The 17,426-nt window shown below is 38.6% G+C and overlaps 1 protein-coding gene across 9 annotated transcripts in view; it reads right to left on the bottom strand.

Moving 5' to 3' along the window:
- Positions 1-492: 492 nt before the first annotated feature.
- The window catches only part of LOC149185287 (uncharacterized), a 29,917-nt gene continuing 12,983 nt past the window's right edge, over positions 493-17,426 (bottom strand). For 8 of the 9 annotated variants that reach the window (XM_089417878.1, XM_089417880.1, XM_089417881.1 and 5 more), the window contains one exon: positions 493-1,555. In XM_089417878.1, coding sequence (XP_089274004.1) covers positions 497-1,555 — 1,059 coding nt within the window. In that variant the 3' untranslated portion in view covers positions 493-496. The remainder of the gene's footprint in view (positions 1,556-17,426) is intronic. The other variant, XM_089417886.1, reaches the window with a different exon arrangement.

Raw genomic sequence — 17,426 nt, 5'->3', positions numbered from 1 at the left:
AAACTTGACTGGAAAACTTAACATGGTAAAGTCCAACTGAATAGTAATGAAAGTAGAAGCAATGTTTTATACTGTATAACAAGCGTAGTATATCAAAATTGCCCAGTAATTGAGCCTATGAAAAGAAGTTGTGTAATTACAAGTATGAGATATATATAGCCCACAATAAACTCAATGCTTCAAAGTGTCTTTTTCTTTTTTTACTATGCTGCTTCCCATAAGCAATTTGAAACAGGAGGTAAACACACTCACATTACAGATTACTGTTGTTTACTTTCAACCTGCACAGCTACAAACCTTATCAATACAAAAAGAAAATATTGTGGTAGAAAGCAATGCAATAAAAAGTCTTTTACTATCAACACTGAAACCATTGGAAGACGTCCTTGACAAGGACTGCAAAAATGACATTTAGGGAACAACCTCCACTCACTCCAAAATACAGGTAGATATTTTTTAAGAGCAACAGAGAACTCAAATCACGACTGTACATAGTTCAAATCATATTATCGTTTCCTTTGTTTATTTTCTTTGAAGGGGTAGTTCTTCCATTCTCTCTCTTTGAATTCTTGAAGTAGGGCATCATAGCTTTAAGTTGTTCTTTTTTAGGATTCTTAATTCCCTTCCCATTCGTTTCTTCAGCTGAACCATGTTGAGATGATCGAACAGAGTTGGGGTCCATTTGTTTCATATCAGTTTTGTTACCTTGGATCCGCCCCTTACGTGGATTAACATGGGAGTGTGATTCACTTTCCAGATGCAAGCCATCTGTAACCTGCAAATTTTCAGCTAACACCCCTGTAACAAAGCCTGATGTGTTGTTGCCACCTTCAGAAGTTTCAATCAGAGAACCTGAATCCTCCAATATGTCACCCTGAACCTTTGTTTCTGGCATCTCATCCTTCCCTTGTAAGATTTTAGCTTCAATCGGTTCTTCAACAGCTTCATACTTCTGCACAGTTAGGCTCACTTCAGTAGTCTTTGCAATCTCATTCTTCCTACTTATAGGTTTAGTCCCATTTGGTTCTTCTTCAACAACTTCAGAATTCAGCAAAGTTTCACTGTCTCTATCATTGGTGGTGTTTCCAATTCCAATGTTCCCATCCAAAGGTTTGGCTTCCTTTTGTTCTTCAACAAGTTCAAATTTCTGCAGAGTTAATCCATTCATATCACTTCTGCCAGAAAAAAAATTTGAATCGGTGCTTGTGATTAAATTACCAACCTTGGTAGATTGATCAACAGGTCCGTCTTTTGGAATGTTTGAAATTTCCTGTTTGGGGCTAAAAGGTCTTTCACTGGACTTTGACAGTAAAGATTTTTCGAAAGGTGCCTTTTTTAATGATCTCCCGGCAGTTCTCTTTCCAGCCATGTCCATATCTGCAGTTGTCTTCATGTTCCCTTCTCCTCTGTAATTTTGCACGTACCCATTGCTCTTTTTCTGGTCCAAACTAAAGCGAGATGTTCTACAGATTTGATTTGGATCACTTTCAGATTCTACACCAGCATAGCTCTTTCTCCGCCCTAACTTGGGGGATTTTGGGCGGGTAAGAGGTATCTGCATGAAATAAAGCTTGATCAGATATGTCCAACCATGTCTCTTTTCAGTCCTGTTTGTCTAACTAAACATAATTTCAGAAATTACATCTCAATTCACATGAAATAGAGGTAAAATCCCAACAAATACTTTTGAGAACAAACATCCAATAAAATATCCTCACCTGTAAAAACTTCTACTAAAATTCATGACTAGTAGCAAAAGGTTGCCTTCTAAGCACATCAAACTAATTCTAATATGAATGTCTTCACATCTACCACCTGCCATTTTGCTAAACATATCATACTAATTCTAATATCTACCACCAGCCATTTTGCTAAGCATATCAAACTAATTATAATATCCGTGTGCACATCCACCACCCTTCGGTTATAACCCACCACAACCCATGGTCACCTTTTTCACACAGATGATCTGGGAATTTCAGACCCAACTCAATTCTTTCCTGCCAATATTCACAATTATGTCCATGCTACCAATGCCAAGTGTGTGACGTTTACAATGCAAATCAACTTTCATGTACCTTCCTTCAGGACTCTGGTTAAAAAGAAATGCACAGACACTGTCGTAAAGACACTATTAAATCTTGTAAAGGATGGATCAACCAGGTTGCGGAGACACTGCTGTAAAGACACTATTAGATCTTGTAAATGATGGATCAACCAGGTCACAGCACCATTAATATCACTAGCCCAGACCCATCCATAGCTAAATCATATATACGCCTCAAGGTTGTCCAAGGTTATCAAAAACAACAATTTTTTATCAATCTAAAATTGCAATTTTGGCAAAGATTGCATATCATTGAAAGTTAGAATTTCTTTATTTATATTTAGACTATATAGTTGAACTTGCTATTATTCTTATATTTTATTATAGTTCAATTTCTAATTAATGAAGGATGCTATTATTGAGAAGAGTTTTCGGCAAAAATCACATCATAATTCATTTGTCAACGCATTTCGAACCAACAAGTGTGGTTCATCGTCAAGACAAGTTGAAGTACCAGATCATGGCTACAGGTTAAATAGAGAGAGCAGATCATTCAACGGCTATATTTGACCAGGAAACGGCTACATTGGACTGGGTAACTGGACTGGACCAAGAGATATTCAAAATAATTTTAGAATTGAATTTATCATATTCAAATTAATTTTAGAATTGAATTAAAGAAAAGAAAGGGGGGGCGGGGGAATACTACTTATCTTGAATCTTGCTTGGTTGATAAGACAGGGATCCAACTTTGATTGATCTTCCAATAATCATCCCTACTAAAGTTATTCAACTGTTGTTCAATCTCGCTTACTTCCCTTAATCTCTTAATAATGGGGTAAATATGATGTTTCATTTTTTCCTAGTGTCCGGTCGAAGGGAACAAATGCAAACAATTGTGCTTAATATTAGTGGTGTGTTCTTGGATTCCAATCTTCATGTCACAACCAATCTCACCAATGTAGGGTTTTCCACATGAGCAAGGAATGATGTGAACATGTTTTTAATTCACACTATCAATAGGCTCCTTAATAGACTTCAGCGAGTTTCTAATTGTGGTTAGGGGTTTGAAAGTTATCCAAATGTTTTTCTTCAAAACCATAGCAATTTTGTCTGTGATCCCTTGAACGTAGGCCAAGAAAAAATTTGGAAACTTCGTCAATGTGTTTTTTGTTCCTATATTCTCTACTAGCACCTTGAAAGGCCTTGATCCCATGAAGTTCAAGGAAGAGGGAGTTGACCTTGATGAGACTTCAATTATCAAAAGGTTCTCTTAAAAAGAGGGAGTTAATCTTTTCAAGACAATTGCTTCAATAGCTGAAGGTTTTGAGGTGCATAGACAAGATAACTATGAACTTAGGTTGAAGGCAACCCTATATGAGTTGATGCATGCACTACAAGTTTAGTATTTCAAGATCAACGAGTTTTTAATCAAGTTTAGTAAAAATTTTAATTGATTGTTTGATAAATCTGATCCAGTAAATCTTGGCCCTGTATACAGATGAATTATCACTGCAAGAAGCCCTGAACAACTCATGTTGCAGTTGTCGTGTAAGAAGAATTTGACTAATGAAGTTGACATGAAGGGCTTATGCAGTTGGCATATCATTGAAGTTTTCCTTGTACAAGGGATTTACACCTTGAAAATTCTGAAGAGATTTCTTAGTACAAAGTGGGGTAGTAATCCACAGATATATTTCTTCAAGATTACAAAACTTCTAGCAGAGGGGAGATTTGAAACACTGAAGGAGAGACTTGGACTGGTGGTGGAATGAGTTTTTCCCCTTGAGTTGCTCGACTAATATTATCATAATGATGATCAACAATAACAACCACCAATCTAAACCTGTGCACAACAAGAGATCACCATGGAGAGGACACAGCACTAGTCTTCTTTGATAAGAGAACCCAGTTATGTTGGAGAGCGAACATGCATGCACCAGCTTCATCCTCTTTCAAAATCAGAAAGCTGTTCCAGATTTAGAAGTCCAAGTTTATACTTTTCTTTTGTTATTTTCAAAAGTTTGATTTTCCAGATTTGACAGTTTTCTTTTTCAAATTTAGTTAGGTGTCATCTTCAACTACAGTTCTACTTTCAGTTAAAGTGTATAAATTAGAAAAGCTTCAATTTTAGCTACAGTTCTCTAGACAATTTGACTCTTGCAAGGGAGAGGGTGCACTTCCCTAGAGAGAATTAAACTAGGGTTTTGCTTTTCTAATTTGGGCACCCACAGAGATGGGTTATTTGTATTTTCTGATTCTCCTAGCCTTCTTCATATATAAAAGGCAGACAAAGGTGTGAGTTTTTGCTCTGCTAAGAAAGCAGCATAAATTGCTCCAGGACCGAGCTCCTTTGAAGACCATTTGACTGTTGTCCTATCTCTGGTTAGGGCACACTTTGACAACAGTTGACTACTGTTGACTTGAGCAGATTTCAGGAAAATCAGAGCTTACTACAGTTGAATCCAACTCTCTCTTGGATAGTTGCTTGGCATATTGACATTATTTGGATATTGAAATTAGATATTGGATGATGTACTCTTTCTCTGCTGAACATTTGAAGACAATCTAATAAGAAGAAGATTTGCAAAGGTTTTCCCCATAATGGGTTTTGCCCTGGTCATTGACCAAAATTTGTGTCACGTCTCTTGGCTGTCTTTCATTGTGCATTTGTTTAATTGTTCTATTTACTATTGTTCTACTGTCATTGGATAATTGAAAAAGTGAAATTGTTAAATCGGATGCTATTGGATATTGTTGAAGTGATAGTTGCAGCATAGAACAAACTGATGAAAAATTAACATGCTATCGGAGCTGAGGTGAAGACAAGCCCAAGAGACATAGAGAAAGAGCATCCATTTTCTAGCAGCTGATTGAAAAAGTGAAAAATATTTTGGTAAAAATGTCTTCCTCTTTCTTCAAAGAGCATGATAAATTAGGTGACTCATCTAACTTTGCTGCATAGAAAGTCAGGTTGGAGATCATAGCTGACAACAATGATGTTTTGGACTTCATTCAAAGAAGAGTACCTAAGCCCCCAGAAAATGCTTCCGCTGCTATCAAAAACAAGCATAAAAAGTTAAAAGCAAAGCAAATTATAGCTGATGGTTTACAAGATAATTTACTTGCATATTTTGGAAATTTGAGAAGGCCTAAGGGCATATATGATAAGATAGCTAGCATGTATGAAGTCAACAATATGAATGAAATCATCTCTTTGAAAGACCAACTCAAAGACATGAAGATGTACAAAGGAGAATCTGTGCAATCATACAATATGAAGATACCTCATCTTAGAGATCAATTGCAAAGAATTGGGGAAACTACACTTAAGAGGGAATTGGTGATTGTAACTCTTAGAGGTCTCCTTCCCATTTGGGAAACCTTCATTACTACTATAAGTAACAACAATAGCTTCCCGTCATTTGATGAGCTTGTTGGAAAGCTCACTCAAGAAGAATCAAGGATGATATCTAGAGGAAGAATTCAAGGACCAAATGAAGGAGAACCCACTGTCTTCGTTGCTCAAGCAAAGAAAAAAAATGCAAAAAATGGAAATGGAAAGCCATCTAAATCAAGAAGACCTCCTCAATCCAATCGCGATTCCAAGGATTCAAGAAGGCGAAATAGAGATGTTGAGTGCTACAATTGTAATTGAAAGGGTGACTATGCTCAAGATTGTATCGAAAAGAGATATGCTCCAAGAAGAAACTCGTCAAGGTCCTGTCAGGCCAAGGTAACTCCAGAATGAGCGGGAGAGAAAACTGATATTATTATTCATTAGCTAACTCATATTTATATACATAAATACAACGGATCAGTTCATCTTCCTGATGACTGTCCAGTTCACCCATCCGTTTCGGATTAGGTGTCAACATTCCCCCCCTTAATCTGAAGGGATGTTGGTGAGTCCAAGCATCGTTCTGAATCTTTCAAGCTTTTCTCTTCCAAGCGCTTTGGTGAAGATGTCTGCAATTTGCTCGTTTGTGGAATAATGACGGAGATGGATTGTTTTGGCCTCAACATGATGTCGGATCAGATGATATTTAGTATTGATGTGCTTAGTACGATCATGGAACTTTGGGTTCTTGGCCAACTTTATTGCAGATGTGTTATCAATCATGAGTGGAGTTAATTGTATTTGTTTTACCTGCAAATCTTCAAGAATTTTCCTGAGCCACACAATTTCTTTCGTTGCTTCAGCTGCTGCCACATATTCTGCTTCTGTTGTGGAATCTGCTGGTACTGATTGTTTGCATGATCTCCAGGAGACAGCTCCTGATCCAAGACTCATAGCATATCCTGAAGTAGATACCCCAGTTTCTTTGTCTCCATCGAAGTCTGAATCAGAGTATCCAATCAAGTTGAAGTCGTCCACCTGTGTATACTTGATTCCAAGGTCTTGAGTTCCCTTCAAGTACCTTAGAACTCTTTTTGCAGCAGACCAATGTCCCTCACAAGGCTTTTGCATAAACCTGGAGAGGATTCCAACAGCAAATGAAATGTTTGGTCTAGTAGTAGTGAGGTAGATGAGACTTCCTACAAGCTGCCTATACTTTGTTGCATCCTCAAATTCCTTTCCTTCAATAGATGTGAGCTTCAAGTTTTGTTCCATTGGAGTACAAAGGGGATTGCACTCTGTCATGCCAAATCTATTTAACAAATCTCCAATGTATTTCTTTTGAGAAAGAAATATGGACTTTGGATGTTGGGTTACTTCAATGCCAAGATAGTAATGAACATAGCCCAAATCAGTCATTTCAAAAAAAATTCCTAATTCTTTCTTTATGGATGCAATATAGCTTTCATTGTTCCCTGTCATTAAAAGATCATCTACATATACCACAAGATATACAACTGTTTTGCCAACTTTCTTGACAAATAAAGTTGCATCATCAAGATCAAAATGATTGAAGTTGAGTTTCAGAAGATGCTCAGTTAGTTTTTCATACCAAGCTCGTGGTGCTTGTTTGAGGCCATACAAGGACTTCACAAGTTTGCATACTTTATGTTCATGTCCTTTCACAGCAAATCCTTCAGGCTGGGACATAAAAACATTCTCTTTTAGATCTCCATTCAAGAATGCAGTTTTTACATCCATTTGATGGACTTTCCAACCGTTCTGACCAGCTAGTGCAAAGAGTGTCCGGATGGTGGCCCATTTTGTTGTGGGGGCAAAAGTTTCCTCATAATCGACCCCTTCCTTTTGTGCAAAACCTTTTGCCACAAGCCTAGCTTTGTGCTTGTCAAGTGAGCCATCAGCTTTGTACTTGTTCTTGTAGACCCACTTGCAGCCAATTGGTTTGGTTCCAAATGGAGGATCAACCAGCTTCCAAGTGCCATTATTTATGAGGGCATCATACTCCTTCTGCATCGCTTCTTTCCATTCATTATGAGAAGCAGCTTCTTTGAAGGAAGTTGGTTCAAAATCTGTAGACAAGTTCAATTCACAATCATAAGTAACATCCATATCAACATGTGAATTAGAGTTATCTACATCACCTCCATCTTGTCGGTTTGTATTTCTGGTTCCTGTTTTTCCAATTTCATCAGGATGAACACTTTCAAGTGTCTTTGTCAGCCACTTTGGGGGACCTTTCTGAGATGGTCCAGGCTGCTCTGTTGATTGAGTTGGGTCTGAATCAAGATTAAGTCTCCCAATTCTATCAATTACATCACTTAAAGCATCATCCGTTGTTGGAGTGTCATGCAGGGGAGATTGTTCTTCAGAAGAAGAAGATTCCACATGTTGATCTAGTATAGGAATCCCCCTTCAAGATGTGGAATCTGATTATCAAACTCTTGAAATGATTTCGGTTTTGTGAATCTATCCAAGCGATCAAGTTGCCGCTCAACAACACTTTCAGATTTGGATGATTCAAGAAAAATGACATCTCTAGATAAAACAAACTTTTTATTTACTTCATCATAGAGGCGGTATGCTTTAGATGTGTTTGAATACCCCAGGAAGATACACTTACAACTTCTAGCACCAAGTTTGTTTCTATGTACCTTTGGTATTAAAGCATAACAGGTGGAACCAAAGATCATGAGATGTTTTACCGAAGGAACATGTCCATACCACAATTCATAAGGAGTCTTGTTCCTTATAGCACTAGATGGACATCTATTCTTTATATATGCAGCACATAGAACAGCATCAGCCCAAAACATTGTCTTTACATTTTTGAAGAAAAGCATGGATCGTACCATATTCAAAATTGTTCTGTTCATTCTTTCAGCTACACCATTCTGTTGAGGATTATAAGGTACAGTTGTTTGATGTTTAATCCCATGTTGGCGAAGATAGTGTTCAAATTCATTTGATGTATATTCTTTTCCATTATCAGTGCGAATAGACCCAATATGAGATTGTGCATCATTTTCAATCCACTTATGAAAATTCTTGAATGTTTGAAAAGCATCAGATTTGTTCTTCAATAAATAAACCCAACACATTCTGGTGTAATCATCAATAAATGTCATGATATATTTATTTCCATTTGCAGAAGAAACAGGCATTGGACCACATAAATCTGAATGAATGAGTTCAAGCTTCCTATGTGCTCTTGAATGTGAATCATGAAAAGACTGTTTGCTATGCTTTCCTAGAATGCAAGCATCACATTGCTTATGTTTTCTAGGAATTGTAGGCAAACCAGCAACACCATTTTTCTTCAACAAACGGAGACTATCATAGTTTAAATGTCCAAATCTAGCATGCCATAATAAACTTGACGGAAGTGTACCTTCTTCATGATGAGAAATATATGAGAAATGTTGTGCATAAGCAGAAGTTCCTTGCAGTTTAAGAAGTCTTTCTTCTTCTATACCCCTCATGACAAGTGAGTGGTCAGATGCCTTTCTTACCTCAAGCTTGCCATCAAACATGTGAATGGAGTGACCTTGCTGGCGGATGTGGACCAGGGACAACAAGTTTCTTTTGAGCTGTGGGAGATATAGAACATGATCCAGAAGAAAGTCTGGAAGACCAGGCAGTTTAAGCCTGATTGTGCCAAGCCCTGATGGCTTGATTTTTGACTGATCTGCAAAGTATACTGCTCCATCAACATTGTCAGTGAAATCTTCAAAAAAATCTTTCCTATGAGTCATATGACAGGTTGCTCCTGAATCAAGCAACCAATCATTTTTCGAAGAAGCAAGTGAAGCATTAAACAAATCTTCATTTACTCCAATGTTACATTGTGCCTCAATATAGTGAGCGGATTCAGGTGCTTTACCTTTGTCTGTGTCATCAGTTTTACCTTTCTGCTGAAATCTTCTCTGCTCAACTTTGTCCCATGGTAGCTTGCATGCAGAAGCATCATGTGATCCATTTCGTTTGCAGCGAATGCAATGCAGATCTGCCTTTTCTGCTTGAGGATGTCTGCCCCCCCTGCCTCTGAAGTATCTTCCTCTTCCTCTTCATCCACCTCTTCCTCTTGTAGAATCTTGAGCAGGATGCTTTTCTTTATGAGCAAGGCAAACAGTCTCTTCAAAAGATTCAGGGACTGTTTTCTTTCCAAAAGCTTTCTCTCTTTCAGCAAACTTTTTCACAAGAAAGTCAAAGGTTATATCTTTAAGATTTCCATTTGCTTGTAAAGACTCAAGATAATTGGAGTAGGTAGGATAGAGTGCTTTGAGAAAGGAAATAAGAGAGATATCCAGCTCAACCTTAGTGGATTTAATATCATGCATTATAGACTTTATTTCAGATGCAAGAGCAAGAGGATCATTATTTTTCAGTTCAAGAGTGAAGAGTTTAATCATGAGCTAAACAACTTCAAGTGCAGAATGTGTATCATAGAGTTCTTTCAGCTTTTGTAAAGCTTCAAAGGCAGTGGAATAGGATGAAATATGACGACTTACTTCTTCATTTACAGATGCTGCGATCAATGCATAGGCTTTGCTGTTCTTGTTTTCCCAAATGGCAAGTTCTTTATCTGATGTAGGTTGCACAGGGTCTTTGTCTTCTTCTCCGACACACACTCCTTTCCATAACTCATTGTAGATGAGGGCGTGTTTTACCATCCGAGACCATTCAGAATAGTTCTCCTTGCCAGTGAGAACTATTCCGACCATAGAAATGATTGAATGCATTCTGTAAAAGAATATCTCTGCCAAAAAAAACTTCTGTTGATAAAAAAAAACTTCTGCTGAAAAAGAAAATCCTTATGCCACAGCCTTATGCACTTTATTTTCTTCCTACGTTTGATAGAAGCATCAGCATTTCTCACTGCAATATTACTATGTTTGAAAAATGCACAATGGATCACTTCACTTCATTCTATTAATATATCACTTCAATATATTAAAAATGCGCAAGGGATATATCACTTCAATATATATATCAAAACTATTATGAAAGCAGCGCAACAAAACTTTTGAATGATACAAATGTTTTGAACAATACTGAACACTTTCAACTATCTCAGCAGCTTCGTGTCAAGAATGCATGGAGAACGACCCTCTCGATCCTTTCCGTTCCAAGTATAAGCATCTGTGTGTGCATACTATAATATTCAATGTCTATACAGCTGACAGCTAATAACTCGTTTCAAATACATGCATACAATAATATCATCATACAATATCTTTATGCCTTGGTCCCGCTGAGCATATTTTGAAACATCAAAGTTTATGAGAGAAATATGATTGGCGCAGTTCTCAGGAACTTGTTCCCGTAGAGCTCAATCTGTTCCTGTACTTAAAAATATTTCAATAGTATCTATAGAGACTAAGCTTCGCTATACAAGAGAATATGTATCAACAAGGGTACCGAAAGAAAGCATTCTTGAAGTAAAATGTGTGGTTCCATCTAAACTGCACACGAGAGAGTAATAAAAATATTGCACTGTCGCGCCATATAACATTATATGTCCATCTTCAAACAGCTTCAGCAAATCGGAAAAAAACGAGTTTGAGCCAACAGTCCCTTATATTAACTCCTGCCAATCATTGAATCCATTCATGGTATTCATAGCTCTGCTAGCCGAGGCCTGAAATTACGTGTCGGAGGTCACCGCGTTTGAATCAGATCCATTCGCAATGGTTCTCCCAACCAAGAAATTGCTGGGGGTGAGGAATCCTGGTAAGAAATGCCAGAAGCGGAAGCAGAATAAAAATCAGCTTCAAGGATTTCTGAACAATGTGGTGGATGGTTTGAAATCCGTCAATGTGGTGGATAGTTTGAAATCCGTGGCCAAATCATTCAAAGGTGCCCATCACACGGTGTTTAGAGTGCTAGCAGAATGGCTGGAATTGGACCGGGTTTCCCATCAAAGGCAGGCACTAACAGACAAAAAAGAGAGTACAACTGTTGTTACAAACGCCATTTTGCCGCCCATGGTGGGTTGGGATTTGAAGATGCAGAAGAAGACGATAGTTTTAGATTTGGATGAAACCCTAGTTCATTCAAGCGAAAAGCGTGAAGCGAAAGAGACCTTTCAAAAAACTGGGAAATGTGAGATCAAACGTCCTCAATGAAATGTAACTGATGCGCAGAGAATTAAACAGTCAGAGCAGAGCAGCGCTCAGGATGTCAGAGCAGAGCATCGCTCAAGAGAGAGCAGCGCTCAGGTATGAGCAGCACTCAGAACAGCAGGAGTTACAACTATTTCTGGAACATGTGCTCTAATACCATGTCAGGCCAGGGTAACTCCAAAATGAGCGGGAGAGAAAACTGATATTATTATTCATTAGCTAACTCATATTTATATACATAAATACAACGGATCAATTCATCTTCCTGATGACTGTCCAGTTCACCCATCCGTTTCGGATTAGGTGTCAACAGGTCCTACAACAATAACTGTGGATTCAACAACAACAGGTCATATGAAAGAAGAGAATACAGAAGAAGGAATGAAAGAAGAAGAGACTCCCCCGATGATCGTGAAGATACCTATCGTCCTCCAAAGAGGTCAAGGAACTCTAGGTATCAAGGAAATGCTACTAATCAATCTGAATATATTCTTATTTCTGCTTTATCTAGTTTATCTCCTCCGGATTATTGGGATAGTTGGTTGGTTGATGGTGGGGCCTCTCACCACTTTTTTGGACATAAGGAAGTTCCCTCTCATTTGGTAGAGAGGTAGACCAATTTGAACATTATTATTGGTGACAATACCACTCATCTCGTAAAGGGCTTTGATTCTGTCAAATTTCATTTGAACTCTGAGGGATCTGTCTTGCTTCATGATGTATTATATGTGTCAAGATTGAAGAAGAATTTGGTTTCGATATTTGCTTTGGAGGATAAAGGAATGAGGGTTGCATTCATTAAAGGAAAAGTACTCACTTGGCCTACTGAATCCTATATGAGAAATGCCTTCACATTGGGATCTAGGTTTGAAGGACTCTATAGAGTCACTGGAAGACCTCTCCTAGCTATGGTCCATAATACAAATCATCAAAGCAAGTTGTGGAACCAAAGACTAGCCCATTTGTATTACGATGCTCTTCCAAAATTAAAGAAGTTGGTCTCCAAGATCCTCGATGTTCAAGCTCAACATGATGGAGTACGCCCTGGATGTGCTAGTGGAAAGAAGACAAGGGGACCATTCCCCTCTAGCGAAAACAAGACTAAAGACATCCTTCATCTCATTCATTCTAATATATGTGATCCAATGCATGTGCATTCACTTGGGGGTCATCTTTATTACATCACCTTCATCGACTATTTTTCAAGGAATACATGGATATACTATTTGAAGCATAAGGATGAGGCATTTGAAATATTCAAGGAGTTCAAGGCTTTGGTTGAAAATCATACAAGGAAGAAAATAAAGATCTTCAGGTCCAACAACGGCGAGGAATACATCTCAAATGAATTTATAGACTTTTGCAAGAAGGAATGAATTAAGAAGGAGACCATTGTGCCCTACACTCCCAAGCAAAATGGAGTGGCTGAGAGAAAGAACAAGTCCATTGTAGAAGTTGCACAAGCCATGCTCCATGATCAAAAGTTGTCAAAGTTCCTTTGGGCTGAAGCAACAAACACAACAGTATATGTTCAAAACAAGTTGCCTCATCAAGCTTTGGACAACAAGACTCCCAAGGAAGTATTCACAAGGGTCAAGCCCAATATTGGTCATCTCCAGATTTTTGGTTGCCCTATATACTTCCATGTGCTAAAGGACAAAAGAAACAAGCTAGAAGCTACAATAAGGAAAGGTACATTTATTGGATATAGTGAAGATTCTAAGGCATTTAGAATATATATTTCTGGTCAAAGGAAGGTTGAAATTAGTAGAGATGTAACATTCGATGAAGATGTTGCCCTTAGAAAAGCAAGGGACCTCCCTCTGCTTCCTCTTCCTGAAGACAAGAGTTATGATATGGATATTCCAAAATGTTAATTTTAGGTATGTTCTATGCTTAGAGCAATTTATTTCAATTTTCACAATTAGCTCAATATCTTTTCCAGATTAGCAATCACATCAGTATTAAAGTAAATTGCAGATAGAACATAAACATAAACCGCAGAAGACAAGCCAAGACAAGAGGACACAAGGTGTGGCGCTAGCCAAGGACAAACCCCAATGTGGGGAAACCCTTGATCAATTCTTCTTATATGTTCTTCAATAGTTCAACAGAGAGAGAGAGATAGTACGTTTACAACAGAAGTCAACACTTTGACTTATCTAGATAAGAGCATAGATCATTTCTAAGTAAATGATACATGAGATCAGTTGAAGACATGTTGCTTCAACTGATTCTCCAAGGTGACTCCTTCACATATCGTTGTGCTGCATTTCGTCATCATGCTGCACCTCACCGCGCTGCACCATGCTACACCCATCATCACTATGTTGCATCTCATCACGCTTCATTAATCATAACTGTACCCATCACTGTACTATATTATGTGCCATTGTTGCACCATGTTGCCGTACTGACCTATGTGTTGGTTGCACCTTGCTTGCTTGTTGTCCCTAACATGCTTATTGTCCTTAGCATGCTTGTTGTTGCATGCGAGTTGTCCCTTGCATGCTAGTTGTAACATTGTATGCTTGGTGTATTTGCTTCTAAGTACCATACAACTGTACCAATGTTAGTTAGTTGTCTCTTGCATGCTGCTCTCCTTCGGAGACAGATGCTCCAGTTGTTCCGGCAGTTCCCGACAGTTCCGGCTATTCCCGACAATTCCGACAATTTCGATTGTTCCTAGCAATTCCGGCAATTCTAGTTGTTCCCAGCAATTCCGACAGTTTTGGCTGTTCCCAGCGGTTCCGGTAGTTCCCAACAGTTCCGGCAATTCCGGCAGTTCCGGCAATTCCGTCTATTCAACAGTTTCAGTTGTTCCGACTGTTCCCGGCAATTCCGACTTCTGCCCTCTGCATCAGCTTTTCCGGCTCTTCCAACAGTTTCGGCTATTCCCGGCTGTTCCGACAGTTCCGACTATTCCCGGTTGTTCCAACTTCTGCCCTCTGCGTCAACTTTCCTGGCTATTTTGGCAATTCCGACAATTCCCGGCAATTCCAGTTGTTCCTAGCAGTTCTCGGCACTTCCAGCTTTTGCCATTTGCATCAGCTTTTCCAGCTGTTCCGACAGTTCTAGCAATTCTGCCCTCTAGATTAGGGCAACGTTATCCCTTAGGATCTCTCCTCCTACTAAAACCCAAAGACAAGTAGAGAGAAAGAGATCCCAAGTGTGTTGAAATGACTTGAAGGCCACCTCTATTTATACTAAAACATTGAGCACAAGTGGGATTTATTTGGTTGCTGGCCGACCTTGACGAATTGTCCCATAACAGAAATAAATTCATATCTCCATGAATACTTATTGGAATCGAATGATCTTTAGATCAATCCTACACCTCTCGATGAGAGGGATCCAAGAAAAATATCAGCTTCCATTAATAAGATGACCCACATGGAGTTTGGCCCTAGTTGCCAATTTTAACATAGAAGGTCCTTCTGTGTCTGAATACGAGAAGGACATCGTTGACGATCCCATGGAGCCTATGGACCCTTTGGATCCTCCTCCATGTGACCCCCTTGCGAGGAAAAGACCACTTTGGCTCAAGGACACTCTACAAAATGTCGAGAAACATGTTGTTGGTGCCAAGCATATATTGTAGCTATGAGCAATATGATTCAAGTTGAACCAAGTACCTTTGAAGAATTCGTGGAGGAACAAGTCTAGAAGGATGCAATGGCTGAAGAATATGAGTCTATTATGAAAAATGATGTATGGGATATTGTGCCGAGACCAAAGGGAAGATATGTGGTAACCTCCAAATGGCTCTATAAGATTAAGCATGGGGCTGATGGAAGCATTGAAAAATACAAGGCAAGGCTCGTAACCTGTGGATTCTATCAAAAAAAGGGAGAAGATTACAATGGTATATTTGCTCCGATGGCACAATATACAACCATTTGTTCGATAGTAGCCCTTGTTGCAAGTTAGGGATGGACTCTTCATCAAATGGATGTGAAGACTGCTTTCTTACATGGATTGTTGCAAGAAGAAGTGTACGTAGAACAACCTCCAGGATTTGAAGTTTATGATAGGAAGACCAATGTATGTCGATTGAAGAAAGCTCTCTATGGATTGAAGCAAGCCCCCCTATGCTTGGTATGCTTGTATCGACAGGTACTTGATAAAGCTGGGATTTACAAGGAGCAATCTTGATCCAAATTTGTACTTCAAAACAATCCAAGGTATGCCTCTCACTTTTGTATTATATGTTGATGGCTTATTCATGACAAGTGCAAACCCTCTCGTTCCAAAATGTAAGAGGACATTGGCTTTCAAATTTGAGATGAAAGATCTTGGTTTGATGCACTATTTCCTGGGACTAGAAGTATGGAAAAGTACGACAATATTTTCCTTTCACAAGGAAAATATGTTTTGAAACATCTAAAGAGATTCGCATGGTTGAGTGCAAATCCTTGCCTACACCTATGGAGATGAATTTCAAGAAGCTATGCGGAGAAGTTGTTGGACCGAACCTAGCAAACCCTTTAGAGTATAGACAATTGGTTGGCGCTCTAATGTTTCTTGTAAATACTTGCCCCGACATATGTTTTGCAATTAACACCTTGGGCCAGTTTATGACTAAGCCTCACCATGTACATTAGGTCATTGCCAAGCATGTGTTGAGATCAGTGTTTTAAAAACCAGCCAGTTTGAACTGGTAACCGGTCAAACCGGCCGTTTCACTAGCCAACCAAGGCAAACCGGCAAAAAGACCCGGTTGGACCCCTCCCTTTGCCCAGAATTTAGAAAAAACGGTCCTAACCAACCAGTTTAGGACGAAACTGGCCAGTTTATGGTCAAACCAACCGATTTTGTCCTAAACCAATCGGTTAGCTGCCAACGCCAATGTAATTAGAGTGCAATGCAAGAGTTAGCAACCAAATCTAAGTTAGATGGAGTTAGTGATTTCTCCCTTTTAAATAAGGAGAGAAGGCTGCCAAGGGATGAAGATCCCAAGCTCCCCAAAAGAGAAATAAACATTTTTTTATTAATGATATTACCCTCTAGACAAAGAAGGAAGGTTCTTTTTCAAGGAACTTCTCTACAAGGTGATAACCTGTCAAAAAAAAATCCACTTAAGATGGTCCAAAACTGCGTCAAGGGTAAGACTATGAATGACTTACAGCCTTCCAGCAAGATGATGACAACAGGAAATTTCTTGGCCTAAGGAGCAAGATCTTCAAATGCAATAGACGATAAGAATGCCAAGTCTTTGCTGCAAGAGGAGCTTGAAATCCAGTGATGAAGAGTCATGCAATTAAAGCTAGACAGTTACCTTATACCAATGATTGGAATGCCAAGGGATTTTCTCAGTAGAAAAACACAATAGGCCAACAATTCTCCTCTAAAGGTTTTGCTCAAAAGTATTAGTAGTTTAATTCTGCAAGATGATGAAATCACAATTCTGGGAACAAAATAGATCACTCTAATAGGCAAATGAGCAATGTTGAATGACTTGTACTTGCAACACGGGATAGGTCACTGAAACATTACAAGATCATGTACCTTTGGCTAAAGTATTCTTTTACTCTAGGAAACAATGTCCAGGAACCAATGAGATAACTCAAATAATTGAAATTTGCTAACAAGGATGAAATGAATAGCACCACTCAGACTAGCTAATTTCCCTCACTCATTTCTTTTTTTTGGACTTTATAGGCCATTTAGAGCCTCATTGCTTATGTATTTTGTCAACGATATGTATTGCACTCGGTGCCATTTTGATAAATTCACCTTTACATGGTATATAAATGAGCAAACTTTGCATATTTTGTCTCTATTGGCTTGGAATCATGGTTTTAAATCTTAAAAATAGTTTTTTTCATTAAAAATTAATTATTTAATGTATTTTTAAAAAAACCGATTCATTTAGACCTGACCAGTCCTAGCTTAA

This window comes from Pinus tabuliformis, chromosome 3_2 (genome assembly GCF_031772625.1).
Source record: "Pinus tabuliformis cultivar Carrire ecotype Pingquan chromosome 3_2, CPIR1, whole genome shotgun sequence".
In the NCBI taxonomy this organism is placed as follows: Eukaryota; Viridiplantae; Streptophyta; class Pinopsida; order Pinales; family Pinaceae; genus Pinus; species Pinus tabuliformis.
This window is presented reverse-complemented; position numbering and strand designations above follow the sequence as displayed.